Source organism: Coregonus lavaretus, assembly GCF_964263955.1.
Source record: "Coregonus lavaretus genome assembly, chromosome: 3".
In the NCBI taxonomy this organism is placed as follows: domain Eukaryota; kingdom Metazoa; phylum Chordata; class Actinopteri; order Salmoniformes; family Salmonidae; genus Coregonus; species Coregonus lavaretus.
In genome coordinates this window covers 7726256-7738459 of record NC_139990.1, presented here as the reverse complement: position 1 = coordinate 7738459, position 12204 = coordinate 7726256, and the positions used below count along the sequence as shown (strand labels likewise).

At 42.2% G+C, this 12204-nt stretch overlaps 1 protein-coding gene across 1 annotated transcript in view; it reads left to right on the top strand.

Moving 5' to 3' along the window:
• Window positions 1-12204, top strand: part of LOC311112509 (tax1-binding protein 1 homolog A-like) — a 41419-nt gene that overhangs the window by 11703 nt on the left and 17512 nt on the right. The window contains exon 8 of the mRNA XM_084155642.1: window positions 11959-12144. Coding sequence (XP_084011768.1) covers window positions 11959-12144 — 186 coding nt within the window. The remainder of the gene's footprint in view (window positions 1-11958; window positions 12145-12204) is intronic.

Genomic DNA, 12204 nt, shown 5'->3' with positions numbered 1-12204 from the left:
TGTGTGTCTAATGGTCTGTGTGTCTATAACGGTCTCTCTGTGTCTGTGTGTCTATAATGGTCTCTGTGTCTGTGTGTCTATAATGGTATCTGTGTCTGTGTGTCTATAATGCTGTGTCTGTGTGTCTATAATGGTGTCTGTGTGTCTATAATGCTGTGTCTGTGTGTCTATAATGGTGTCTCTGTGTCTGTGTGTCTATAATGGTCTCTCTGCGTGTGTCTATAATGGTCTCTCTGTGTCTGTGTGTCTGTAATGGTCTCTCTGTGTGTCTATAATGGTCTCTCTGTGTCTGTGTGTCTATAATGGTCTCTGTGTCTGTGTGTCTATAATGGTCTCTGTGTGTCTGTGTGTCTAATGGTCTCTGTGTATATGTGTGTCTATAATGGTCTCTGTGTCTGTGTCTATAATGGTCTCTGTGTGTCTAATGGTGTCTGTGTCTATAATGGTCTCTGAGTCTGTGTGTCTATAATGGTCTCTGTGTCTGTGTGTCTATAATGGTCTCTGTGTCTGTGTGTCTATAATGGTCTCTGTGTCTGTGTGTCTATAATGGTGTCTGTGTGTCTATAATGGTCTCTGTGTGTCTATAATGGTCTCTGTGTGTCTATAATGGTCTCTGTGTGTCTGTGTGTCTATAATGGTCTCTGTGTGTCTATAATGGTATCTGTGTGTCTAATGGTCTCTGTGTGTCTGTGTGTCTATAATGGTCTGTGTGTCTATAATGGTCTGTGTGTCTATAACGGTCTCTCTGTGTCTGTGTCTATAATGGTCTCTCTGTGTCTGTGTTTCTATAATGGTGTCTCTGTGTCTGTGTGTCTATAATGGTCTCTCTGTGTCTGTGTGTCTATGATCGTCTGTGTGTCTATAATGGTGTCTGTGTGTCTATAATGGTCTCTCTGTGTCTGTGTCTAATGGTCTCTTTGTCTGTGTGTCTATAATGGTCTCTGTGTGTCTATGTGTCTATAATGGTCTCTGTGTCTGTGTGTCTATAATGGTCTCTGTGTGTTTGTGTGTCTATAATGGTGTCTGTGTGTCTATAATGGTCTTTGTCTGTGTGTCTATAATGGTGTCTCTGTGTCTGTGTGTCTATAATGGTCTCTCTGTGTCTGTGTGTCTAATGGTATCTGTGTGTCTATAATGGTCTCTATGTGTCTGTGTGTCTATAATGGTCTCTCTGTGTCTGTATGTCTATAATGGTGTATGTGTGTCTATAATGGTATCTGTGTGTCTATAATGGTCTCTGTGTCTGTGTGTCTAATGGTATCTGTGTGTCTATAATGGTGTCTGTGTGTCTATAATGGTGTCTGTGTGTCTATAATGGTCTATGTGTCTATAATGGTCTCTGTGTGTCTGTGTGTCTAATGGTCTGTGTGTCTAATGGTCTGTGTGTCTATAATGGTCTGTGTGTCTATAACGGTCTCTCTGTGTCTGTGTGTCTATAATGGTCTCTGCGTCTGTGTGTCTATAATGATGTCTCTGCGTCTGTGTGTCTATAATGGTCTCTCTGTGTCTGTGTTTCTATAATGGTGTCTCTGTGTCTGTGTGTCTATGATCGTCTGTGTGTCTATAATGGTGTCTGTGTGTCTATAATGGTCTCTCTGTGTCTGTGTGTCTAATGGTCTCTTTGTCTGTGTGTCTATAATGGTCTCTCTGTGTCTGTGTCTATAATGGTCTCTCTGTGTCTGTGTGTCTATAATGGTCTATCTGTGTCTGTGTGTCTATAATGGTCTCTCTGTGTCTATGTGTCTATAATGGTCTCTGTGTCTGTGTGTCTATAATGGTCTCTGTGTGTCTGTGTGTCTATAATGGTATCTGTGTCTATAATGGTCTCTCTGTGTCTGTGTGTCTATAATGGTGTCTGTGTGTCTATAATGGTCTTTGTCTGTGTGTCTATAATGGTGTCTCTGTGTCTGTGTGTCTATAATGGTCTCTCTGCGTGTGTATGTGTGTCTATAATGGTCTCTCTGTGTCTGTGTGTCTATAATGGTCTCTCTGTGTCTGTGTGTCTAATGGTATCTGTGTGTCTATAATGGTGTCTGTGTGTCTATAATGGTCTCTCTGTGTCTGTGTCTGTAATGGTCTCTCTGTGTCTGTGTGTCTATAATGGTCTCTCTGTGTCTATGTGTCTATAATGGTCTCTGTGTCTGTGTGTCTATAATGGTCTCTGTGTCTATAATGGTCTCTCTGTGTCTGTGTGTCTATAATGGTGTCTGTGTGTCTATAATGGTCTTTGTCTGTGTGTCTATAATGGTGTCTCTGTGTCTGTGTGTCTATAATGGTCTCTCTGCGTGTGTCTGTGTGTCTATAATGGTCTCTCTGTGTCTGTGTCTATAATGGACTCTCTGTGTCTGTGTGTCTAATGGTATCTGTGTGTCTATAATGGTGTCTGTGTGTCTATAATGGTCTCTCTGTGTCTGTGTGTCTATAATGGTCTCTCTGTGTCTGTGTGTCTATAATGGTCTCTCTGTGTCTGTGTGTCTATAATGGTCTCTCTGTGTCTGTGTGTCTATAATGGTCTCTCTGTGTCTGTGTGTCTATAATGGTGTCTGTGTGTCTATAATGGTCTCTGCGTCTGTGTGTCTATAATGGTGTCTCTGTGTCTGTGTGTCTATAATGGTCTCTCTGCGTGTGTGTGTGTATTTAATGGTCTCTTTGTCTGTGTGTCTATAATGGTCTCTGTGTCTGTGTGTCTATAATGGTCTGTGTGTCTATAATGGTCTGTGTGTCTATAATGGTCTCTCTGTGTCTGTGTATCTATAATGGTCTCTCTGTGTCTGTGTGTCTATGATGGTCTCTCTGTGTCTGTGTGTCTAATGGTCTCTCTGTGTCTGTGTGTCTATAATCGTCTGTGTGTCTATAATGGTCTCTCTGTGTCTGTGTGTCTAATGGTATCTGTGTGTCTATAATGGTGTCTGTGTGTCTATAATGGTCTCTGTGTCTATAATGGTCTCTCTGTGTCTGTGTGTCTATAATGGTCTGTGTGTCTAATGGTCTGTGTGTCTATAATGGTCTGTGTGTCTAACGGTCTCTCTGTGTCTGTGTGTCTATAATGGTCTCTGCGTCTGTGTGTCTATAATGATGTCTCTGCGTCTGTGTGTCTATAATGGTCTCTCTGTGTCTGTGTTTCTATAATGGTGTCTGTGTGTCTATAATGGTCTCTCTGTGTCTATGATCGTCTGTGTGTCTATAATGGTGTCTGTGTGTCTATAATGGTCTCTCTGTGTCTGTGTGTAATGGTCTCTTTGTCTGTGTGTCTATAATGGTCTCTCTGTGTCTGTGTCTATAATGGTCTCTCTGTGTCTGTGTGTCTATAATGGTCTATCTGTGTCTGTGTGTCTATAATGGTCTCTCTGTGTCTATGTGTCTATAATGGTCTCTGTGTCTGTGTGTCTATAATGGTCTCTGTGTGTCTGTGTGTCTATAATGGTCTCTGTGTCTATAATGGTCTCTCTGTGTCTGTGTGTCTATAATGGTGTCTGTGTGTCTATAATGGTCTTTGTCTGTGTGTCTATAATGGTGTCTCTGTGTCTGTGTGTCTATAATGGTCTCTCTGCGTGTGTATGTGTGTCTATAATGGTCTCTCTGTGTCTGTGTGTCTATAATGGTCTCTCTGTGTCTGTGTGTCTAATGGTATCTGTGTGTCTATAATGGTGTCTGTGTGTCTATAATGGTCTCTCTGTGTCTGTGTCTATAATGGTCTCTCTGTGTCTGTGTGTCTATAATGGTCTCTCTGTGTCTATGTGTCTATAATGGTCTCTGTGTCTGTGTGTCTATAATGGTCTCTGTGTCTATAATGGTCTCTCTGTGTCTGTGTGTCTATAATGGTGTCTGTGTGTCTATAATGGTCTTTGTCTGTGTGTCTATAATGGTGTCTCTGTGTCTGTGTGTCTATAATGGTCTCTCTGCGTGTGTCTGTGTGTCTATAATGGTCTCTCTGTGTCTGTGTCTATAATGGACTCTCTGTGTCTGTGTGTCTAATGGTATCTGTGTGTCTATAATGGTGTCTGTGTGTCTATAATGGTCTCTCTGTGTCTGTGTGTCTATAATGGTCTCTCTGTGTCTGTGTGTCTATAATGGTCTCTCTGTGTCTGTGTGTCTATAATGGTCTCTCTGTGTCTGTGTGTCTATAATGGTCTCTCTGTGTCTGTGTGTCTATAATGGTGTCTGTGTGTCTATAATGGTCTCTGCGTCTGTGTGTCTATAATGGTGTCTCTGTGTCTGTGTGTCTATAATGGTCTCTCTGCGTGTGTGTGTGTATTTAATGGTCTCTTTGTCTGTGTGTCTATAATGGTCTCTGTGTCTGTGTGTCTATAATGGTCTGTGTGTCTATAATGGTCTGTGTGTCTATAATGGTCTCTCTGTGTCTGTGTATCTATAATGGTCTCTCTGTGTCTGTGTGTCTATGATGGTCTCTCTGTGTCTGTGTGTCTAATGGTCTCTCTGTGTCTGTGTGTCTATAATCGTCTGTGTGTCTATAATGGTCTCTCTGTGTCTGTGTGTCTAATGGTATCTGTGTGTCTATAATGGTGTCTGTGTGTCTATAATGGTCTCTGTGTCTATAATGGTCTCTCTGTGTCTGTGTGTCTATAATGGTCTGTGTGTCTAATGGTCTGTGTGTCTATAATGGTCTGTGTGTCTAACGGTCTCTCTGTGTCTGTGTGTCTATAATGGTCTCTGCGTCTGTGTGTCTATAATGATGTCTCTGCGTCTGTGTGTCTATAATGGTCTCTCTGTGTCTGTGTTTCTATAATGGTGTCTGTGTGTCTATAATGGTCTCTCTGTGTCTGTGTCTATGATCGTCTGTGTGTCTATAATGGTGTCTGTGTGTCTATAATGGTCTCTCTGTGTCTGTGTGTAATGGTCTCTTTGTCTGTGTGTATATAATGGTCTCTCTGTGTCTGTGTCTATAAAGGTCTCTCTGTGTCTGTGTGTCTATAATGGTCTATCTGTGTCTGTGTGTCTATAATGGTCTCTCTGTGTCTATGTGTCTATAATGGTCTCTGTGTCTGTGTGTCTATAATGGTCTCTGTGTGTCTGTGTGTCTATAATGGTCGCTGTGTCTATAATGGTCTCTCTGTGTCTGTGTGTCTATAATGGTGTCTGTGTGTCTATAATGGTCTTTGTCTGTGTGTCTATAATGGTGTCTCTGTGTCTGTGTGTCTATAATGGTCTCTCTGCGTGTGTCTGTGTGTCTATAATGGTCTCTCTGTGTCTGTGTGTCTATAATGGTCTCTCTGTGTCTGTATGTCTATAATGGTGTATGTGTGTCTATAATGGTCTCTGTGTGTCTATAATGGTCTCTGTGTGTCTATAATGGTCTCTCTGTGTCTGTGTGTCTATAATGGACTCTCTGTGTCTGTGTGTCTAATGGTATCTGTGTGTCTATAATGGTGTCTGTGTGTCTATAATGGTATCTGTGTCTATGTGTCTATAATGGTCTCTCTGTGTCTGTGTGTCTATAATGGTCTCTCTGTGTCTGTGTGTCTATAATGGTCTCTCTGTGTCTGTGTGTCTATAATGGTCTCTCTGTGTCTGTGTGTCTATAATGGTCTCTCTGTGTCTGTGTGTCTATAATGGTCTCTGCGTCTGTGTGTCTATAATGGTCTGTGTGTCTATAATGGTGTCTCTGTGTCTGTGTGTCTATAATGGTCTCTCTGCGTGTGTGTGTGTATTTAATGGTCTCTTTGTCTGTGTGTCTATAATGGTCTCTGTGTCTGTGTGTCTATAATGGTCTGTGTGTCTATAATGGTCTGTGTGTCTATAATGGTCTCTCTGTGTCTGTGTGTCTATAATGGTGTGTCTGTGTGTCTAATGGTCTGTGTGTCTATAATGGTATCTCTGTGTCTGTGTGTCTATAATGTTGTCTCTGTGTCTGTGTGTCTATAATGTTGTCTCTGTGTCTGTGTGTCTATAATGGTCTCTCTTTGTCTGTGTGTCTATACTGGTCTCTCTGTGTCTGTGTGTCTATAATGGTCTCTGTGTGTGTGTGTCTATAATGGTCTCTGCGTCTGTGTGTCTATAATGGTCTGTGTGTATATAATGGTGCCTGTGTGTCTATAATGGTCTCTGTGTCTGTGTGTCTATAATGGTCTGTGTGTCTATAATGGTCTGTCTGTGTCTATAATGGTCTGTCTGTGTGTCCTATAATGGTCTCTGTGTGTCTGTGTGTCTATAATGGTCTCTGTGTGTCTAATGGTCTCTCTGTGTCTAATGGTCTGTGTGTCTATAATGGTCTCTTTGTCTGTGTGTCTATAATGGTCTGTGTGTCTATAATGGTCTCTCTGTGTCTGTGTGTCTATAATGGTCTCTCTGCGTCTGTGTGTCTATAATGATGTCTCTGCGTCTGTGTATCTATAATGGTCTCTCTGTGTCTATAATGGTCTCTCTGTGTCTGTGTGTCTATAATGGTGTCTGTGTGTCTAATGGTCTGTTTGTCTATAATGGTCTGTCTGTGTCTGTGTGTCTAATGGTCTCTGTGTGTCTGTGTGTCTAATGGTCTGTGTGTCTTTAATGGTCTCTGGGTGTATGTGTGTCTATAATTGTCTCTGTGTCTGTGTCTATAATTGTCTGTGTGTCTATAATTGTCTGTGTGTCTATAATGGTCTGTCTGTGTCTATAATGGTCTCTCTGTGTGTCTATAATGGTCAATGTGTTTCTGTGTGTCTATAATGGTCTGTGTGTCTATAATGGTATCTCTGTGTCTGTGTGTCTATAATGATGTCTCTGCGTCTGTGTGTCTATAATGGTCTCTGTGTCTGTGTGTCTATAATGATCTCTGTGTCTGTGTGTCTATAATGGTCTCTGTGTGTATGTGTGTCTATAATGGTCTCTGTGTCTGTGTCTATAATGGTGTCTCTGTCTGTGTGTCTATAATGGTCTCTCTGTGTCTGTGTGTCTATAATGGTCTCTCTGTGTATGTGTGTCTATAATGGTCTCTGTGTCTGTGTCTATAATGGTGTCTCTGTCTGTGTGTCTATAATGGTCTCTCTGCATGTGTCTGTGTGTCTATAATGGTCTCTCTGCATGTGTCTGTGTGTCTACAATGGTCTCTCTGTGTCTGTGTGTCTATAATGGTCTCTCTGTGTCTGTGTGTCTATAATGGTCTGTGTGTCTATAATGGTCTCTCTGCGTCTGTGTGTCTATAATGATGTATCTGCGTCTGTGTCTATAATGGTCTCTCTGTGTGTCTATAATGGTCTCTGTGTGTATGTGTGTCTATAATGGTCTCTGTGTATGTGTGTCTAAATGGTCTCTGTGTCTGTGTGTCTATAATGGTGTCTCTGTGTCTGTGTGTCTATAATGGTGTCTCTGTGTCTGTGTGTCTATAATGGTGTCTCTGTGTCTGTGTTTCTATAATGGTGTCTGTGTTTCTATAATGGTCTCTCTGTGTCTGTGTGTCTATAATGGTCTCTCTGTGTCTGTGTGTCTAATGGTCTCTCTTTGTCTGTGTGTCTATAATGGTCTCTCTGTGTCTGTGTGTCTATAATGGTCTCTGTGTGTCTATAATGGTATCTGTGTGTCTGTGTGTCTAATGGTCTCTGTGTGTCTGTGTGTCTAATGGTCTCTGTGTCTGTGTGTATATAATGGTCTGTGTGTCTATAATGGTCTGTGTGTCTATAATGGTGTCTGTGTGTCTATAATGGTCTCTGTGTCTGTGTGTCTATAATGGTCTCTCTGTGTCTGTGTGTCTAGAATGGTCTCTCTGTGTCTGTGTGTCTATAATGGTATCTGCGTCTGTGTGTCTATAATGGTCTGTGTGTCTATAATGGTGTCTGTGTGTCTATAATTGTGTCTGTGTGTCTATAATGGTGTCTCTGTGTCTGTGTGTCTATAATGGTCTCGCTGCGTGTGTCTGTGTGTCTATAATGGTCTCTCTGCGTGTGTCTGTGTGTCTACAGTCGTAGTCAAAAGTTTTGAGAATGACACAAATATTAATTTTCACAAAGTCTGCTGCCTCAGTTTTAATGATGGCAATTTGCATATACTCCAGAATGTTATGAAGAGTGATCAGATGAATTGCAATTAATTGCAAAGTCCCTCTTTGCCATGAAAATTAACTTAATCCCAAAAAACTTTTCCACTGCATTTCAGCCCTGCCACAAAAGGACCAGCTGACATCATTTCAGTGATTCTCTCGTTAACACAGGTGAGAGTGTTGACGAAGATAATGCGGGAGATCACTCTGTCATGCTGATTGAGTTAGGATAACAGACTGGAAGCTTTAAAAGGAGGGTGGTGCTTGAAATCATTGTTCTTCCTCTGTTAACCATGGTTACCTGCAAGGAAACACGTGCTGTCATCATTGCTTTGCACAAAAAGGGCTTCACAGGTAAGGATATTGCTGCTAGTAAGATGCACCTAAATCAACCATTTATCGGATCATCAAGAACTTCAAGGAGAGAGGTTAAATTGTTGTGAAGAAGGCTTCAGGGTGCCCAAGAAAGTCCAGCAAGCGCCAGGACCGGGGCACCACCAGTGCAGAGCTTGCTCAGGAATGGCAGCAGGCAGGTGTGAGTGCATCTGCACGCAGAGTGAGACGAAGACTTTTGGAGGATGGCCTGGTGTCAAGAAGGGCAGAGAGGAAGCCACTTCTCTCCAGGAAAAACATCAGGGACAGACTGATATTCTGCAAAAGGTACAGGGATTGGACTGCTGAGGACTGGGGTAAAGTCATTTTCTCTGATGAATCCCCTTTCCGATTGTTTGGGGCATCCGGAAAAAAGCTTGTCTGGAGAAGACAAGGTGAGCGCTACCATCAGTCCTGTGTCATGCTAACAGTAATGCATCCTGAGACTATTCATGTGTGGGGTTGCTTCTCAGCCAAGGGAGTGGGCTCACCCACAATTTTGCCTAAGAACACAGCCATGAATAAATAATGGTACCAACACGTCCTCCGAGAGCAACTTCTCCCAACCATCCAAGAACAGTTTGGTGACGAACAATTCCTTTTCCAGCATGATGGAGCACCTTGCCATAAGGCAAAAGTGATAACTAAGTGGCTCGGGGAACAAAACATCAACATTTTGGGTCCATGGCCAGGAAACTCCCCAGGCCTTAATCCCATTGAGAACTTGTGGTAAATCCTCAAGAGGAGGATGGACAAACAAAAACCCACAAATTCTGACAAACTCCAAGCATTGATTATGCAAGAATGGGCTGCCATCAGTCAGGATGTGGCCCGGAAGTTAATTGACAGCATGCCAGGGCGGATTGCAGAGGTCTTGAAAAAGAAGGGTCAACACCGCAAATATTGACTCTTTGCATAAACTTAATGTAATTGTCAATAAAAGCCTTATGGAATGCTTGTAATTATACTTCAGTATACCATAGTAACATCTGACAAAAATTTCTAAAAACACTGAAGCAGCAGACGTTGTGAAGACCAATTTTTTTTTTTTTTTTAATTTTTTTTTTTTATTTTTTATTTCACCTTTATTTAACCAGGTAAGCCAGTTGAGAACAGGTTCTCATTTACAACTGCGACCTGGCCAAGATAAAGCAAAGTAGTGCAATAAAAAACAACACAGAGAGACAATACTTGTGTCATTCTCAAAACTTTTGACCACGACTGTATAATGGTCTCTCTGTGTCTGTGTGTCTATAATGGTGTCTTTGTGTCTGTGTCTCTATAATGGTGTCTCTGTCTATGTGTCTATAATGGTCTCTCTGTGTGTCTATAATGGTCTCTCTGCGTCTGTGTGTCTATAATGGTGTCTCTGTGTCTGTGTGTGTATATAATGGTCTCTGCGTGTGTCTGTGTGTCTATAATGGTCTCTCTGCGTGTGTCTGTGTGTCTATAATGGTCTCTCTGCGTGTGTCTGTGTGTCTATAATGGTCTCTCTGCGTGTGTCTGTGTGTCTATAATGGTCTCTCTGTGTCTGTGTGTCTATAATGGTGTCTCTGTGTCTATGTGTCTATAATGGTGTCTCTGTTTATGTGTCTATAATGGTCTCTCTGTGTGTCTATAATGGTCTCTCTGCGTCTGTGTGTCTATAATGGTCTCTCTGTGTCTGTGTGTCTATAATGGTCTCTCTGTGTCTGTGTGTCTAATGGTCTGTGTGTCTATAATGGTCTCTCTGTGTCTGTGTGTCTATAATGGTCTGTTTGTCTATAATGGTGTGTCTGTGTGTCTATAATCGTGTGTGTGTCTGTGTCTATAATGGTCTCTCTGTGTCTGTGTGTCTATAATTGTGTCTGTCTGTGTGTCTATAATCGTGTGTGTGTCTGTGTGTCTATAATGATCTCTCTGTGTCTGTGTGTCTATAATGGTCTCTCTGTGTCTGTGTGTCTATAATGGTCTCTCTGTCTATGTGTCTATAATGGTCTCTCTGTGTGTCTATAATGATGTCTCTGCGTCTGTGTATCTATAATGGTCTCTCTGTGTCTGTGTGTCTATAATGGTCTCTCTGTGTCTGTGTGTCTAATGGTATCTGTGTCTGTGTGTCTATAATGGTGTCTGTGTGTCTATAATGGTCTCTCTGCGTGTGTCTGTGTGTCTATAATGGTATCTCTGCGTGTGTCTGTGTGTCTATAATGGTCTCTCTGCGTGTGTCTGTGTGTCTATAATGGTCTCTCTGCGTGTGTCTGTGTGTCTATAATGGTCTCTCTGTGTGTCTATAATGGTCTCTCTGTGTCTGTGTGTCTATAATGGTGTCTCTGTGTCTGTGTGTCTATAATGGTCTCTCTGTGTGTCTATAATGGTCTCTCTGCGTCTGTGTGTCTATAATGGTCTCTCTGTGTCTGTGTGTCTATAATGGTCTCTCTGTGTCTGTGTGTCTAATGGTCTCTGTGTCTGTGTGTCTATAATGGTCTCTCTGTGTCTGTGTGTCTATAATGGTCTGTTTGTCTATAATGGTGTCTCTGTGTCTGTGTGTCTATAATCGTGTGTGTGTCTGTGTCTATAATGGTCTCTCTGTGTCTGTGTGTCTATAATTGTGTGTGTGTCTGTGTCTATAATGATCTCTCTGTGTCTGTGTGTCTATAATGGTCTCTGTGTGTCTATAATGGTCTCTGTGTGTCTATAATGGTCTCTGTGTCTGTGTGTCTATAATGGTCTCTGTGTCTGTGTGTCTATAATGGTCTCTGTGTGTCTATAATGGTCTGTGTGTCTATAATGGTCTCTCTGTGTCTGTGTGTCTATAATGGTCTCTGTGTCTGTGTGTCTATAATGGTCTCTGTGTGTCTATAAGGGTCTATGTGTCTGTGTGTCTATAATGGTCTCTCTTTGTCTGTGTGTCTATAGTGGTGTCTGTGTGTCTATGTGTCTATAATGGTCTCTGTGTCTGTGTGTCTATAATGGTCTCTCTGTGTCTGTGTGTCTATAATGGTGTCTGTGTGTCTATAATGGTCTCTGTGTCTGTGTGTCTATAATGGTCTCTGTGTGTCTATAATGGTCTGTGTGTCTATAATGGTCTCTGTGTCTGTGTGTCTATAATGGTCTCTGTGTGTCTATAATGGTCTCTTGTGTCTGTGTGTCTATAATGGTCTCTCTGTGTCTGTGTGTCTATAATGGTGTCTGTGTGTCTATGTGTCTATAATGGTCTCTGTGTCTGTGTGTCTATAATGGTCTCTCTGTGTCTGTGTGTCTATAATGGTGTCTGTGTGTCTATAATCGTCTCTCTGTGTCTGTGTGTCTATAATGGTCTCTGTGTGTCTATAATGGTCTCTGTGTCTGTGTGTCTATAATGGTCTCTCTGTGTCTGTGTGTCTATAATGGTCTCTCTGTGTCTGTGTGTCTAATGGTCTCTCTGTGTCTGTGTGTCTATAATGGTCTCTGTGTCTGTGTGTCTATAATGGTCTCTGTGTGTCTATAATGGTCTCTGTGTCTGTGTGTCTATAATGATCTCTGTGTCTGTGTGTCTATAATGATCTATCTGTGTCTGTGTGTCTATAATGGTCCCTCTGTGTCTGTGTGTCTATAATGGTCTCTGTGTCTGTGTGTCTATAATGGTGTGTGTGTAGGCCCACCTGCGCAGCACAGAGCAGGAGAACACTAAGCTGAGTGCAGAGCTGCAGATGCTGAAGGCTGTGGAGCTCAACAGAGAGGTTACCATCGCTCAGTTCCAGGAAGAACTGGACAGGCTCCGAGCCTGTGTCACTCAGAAAGATCGCCTGGAGAAAGACCTGCACACACACGCTGTCGACAAGGTGAGGAGGGAGGGAGGGGGGAGTGTGTGTGTGCATGTGGGTCTTTCTATAAATTAGGGT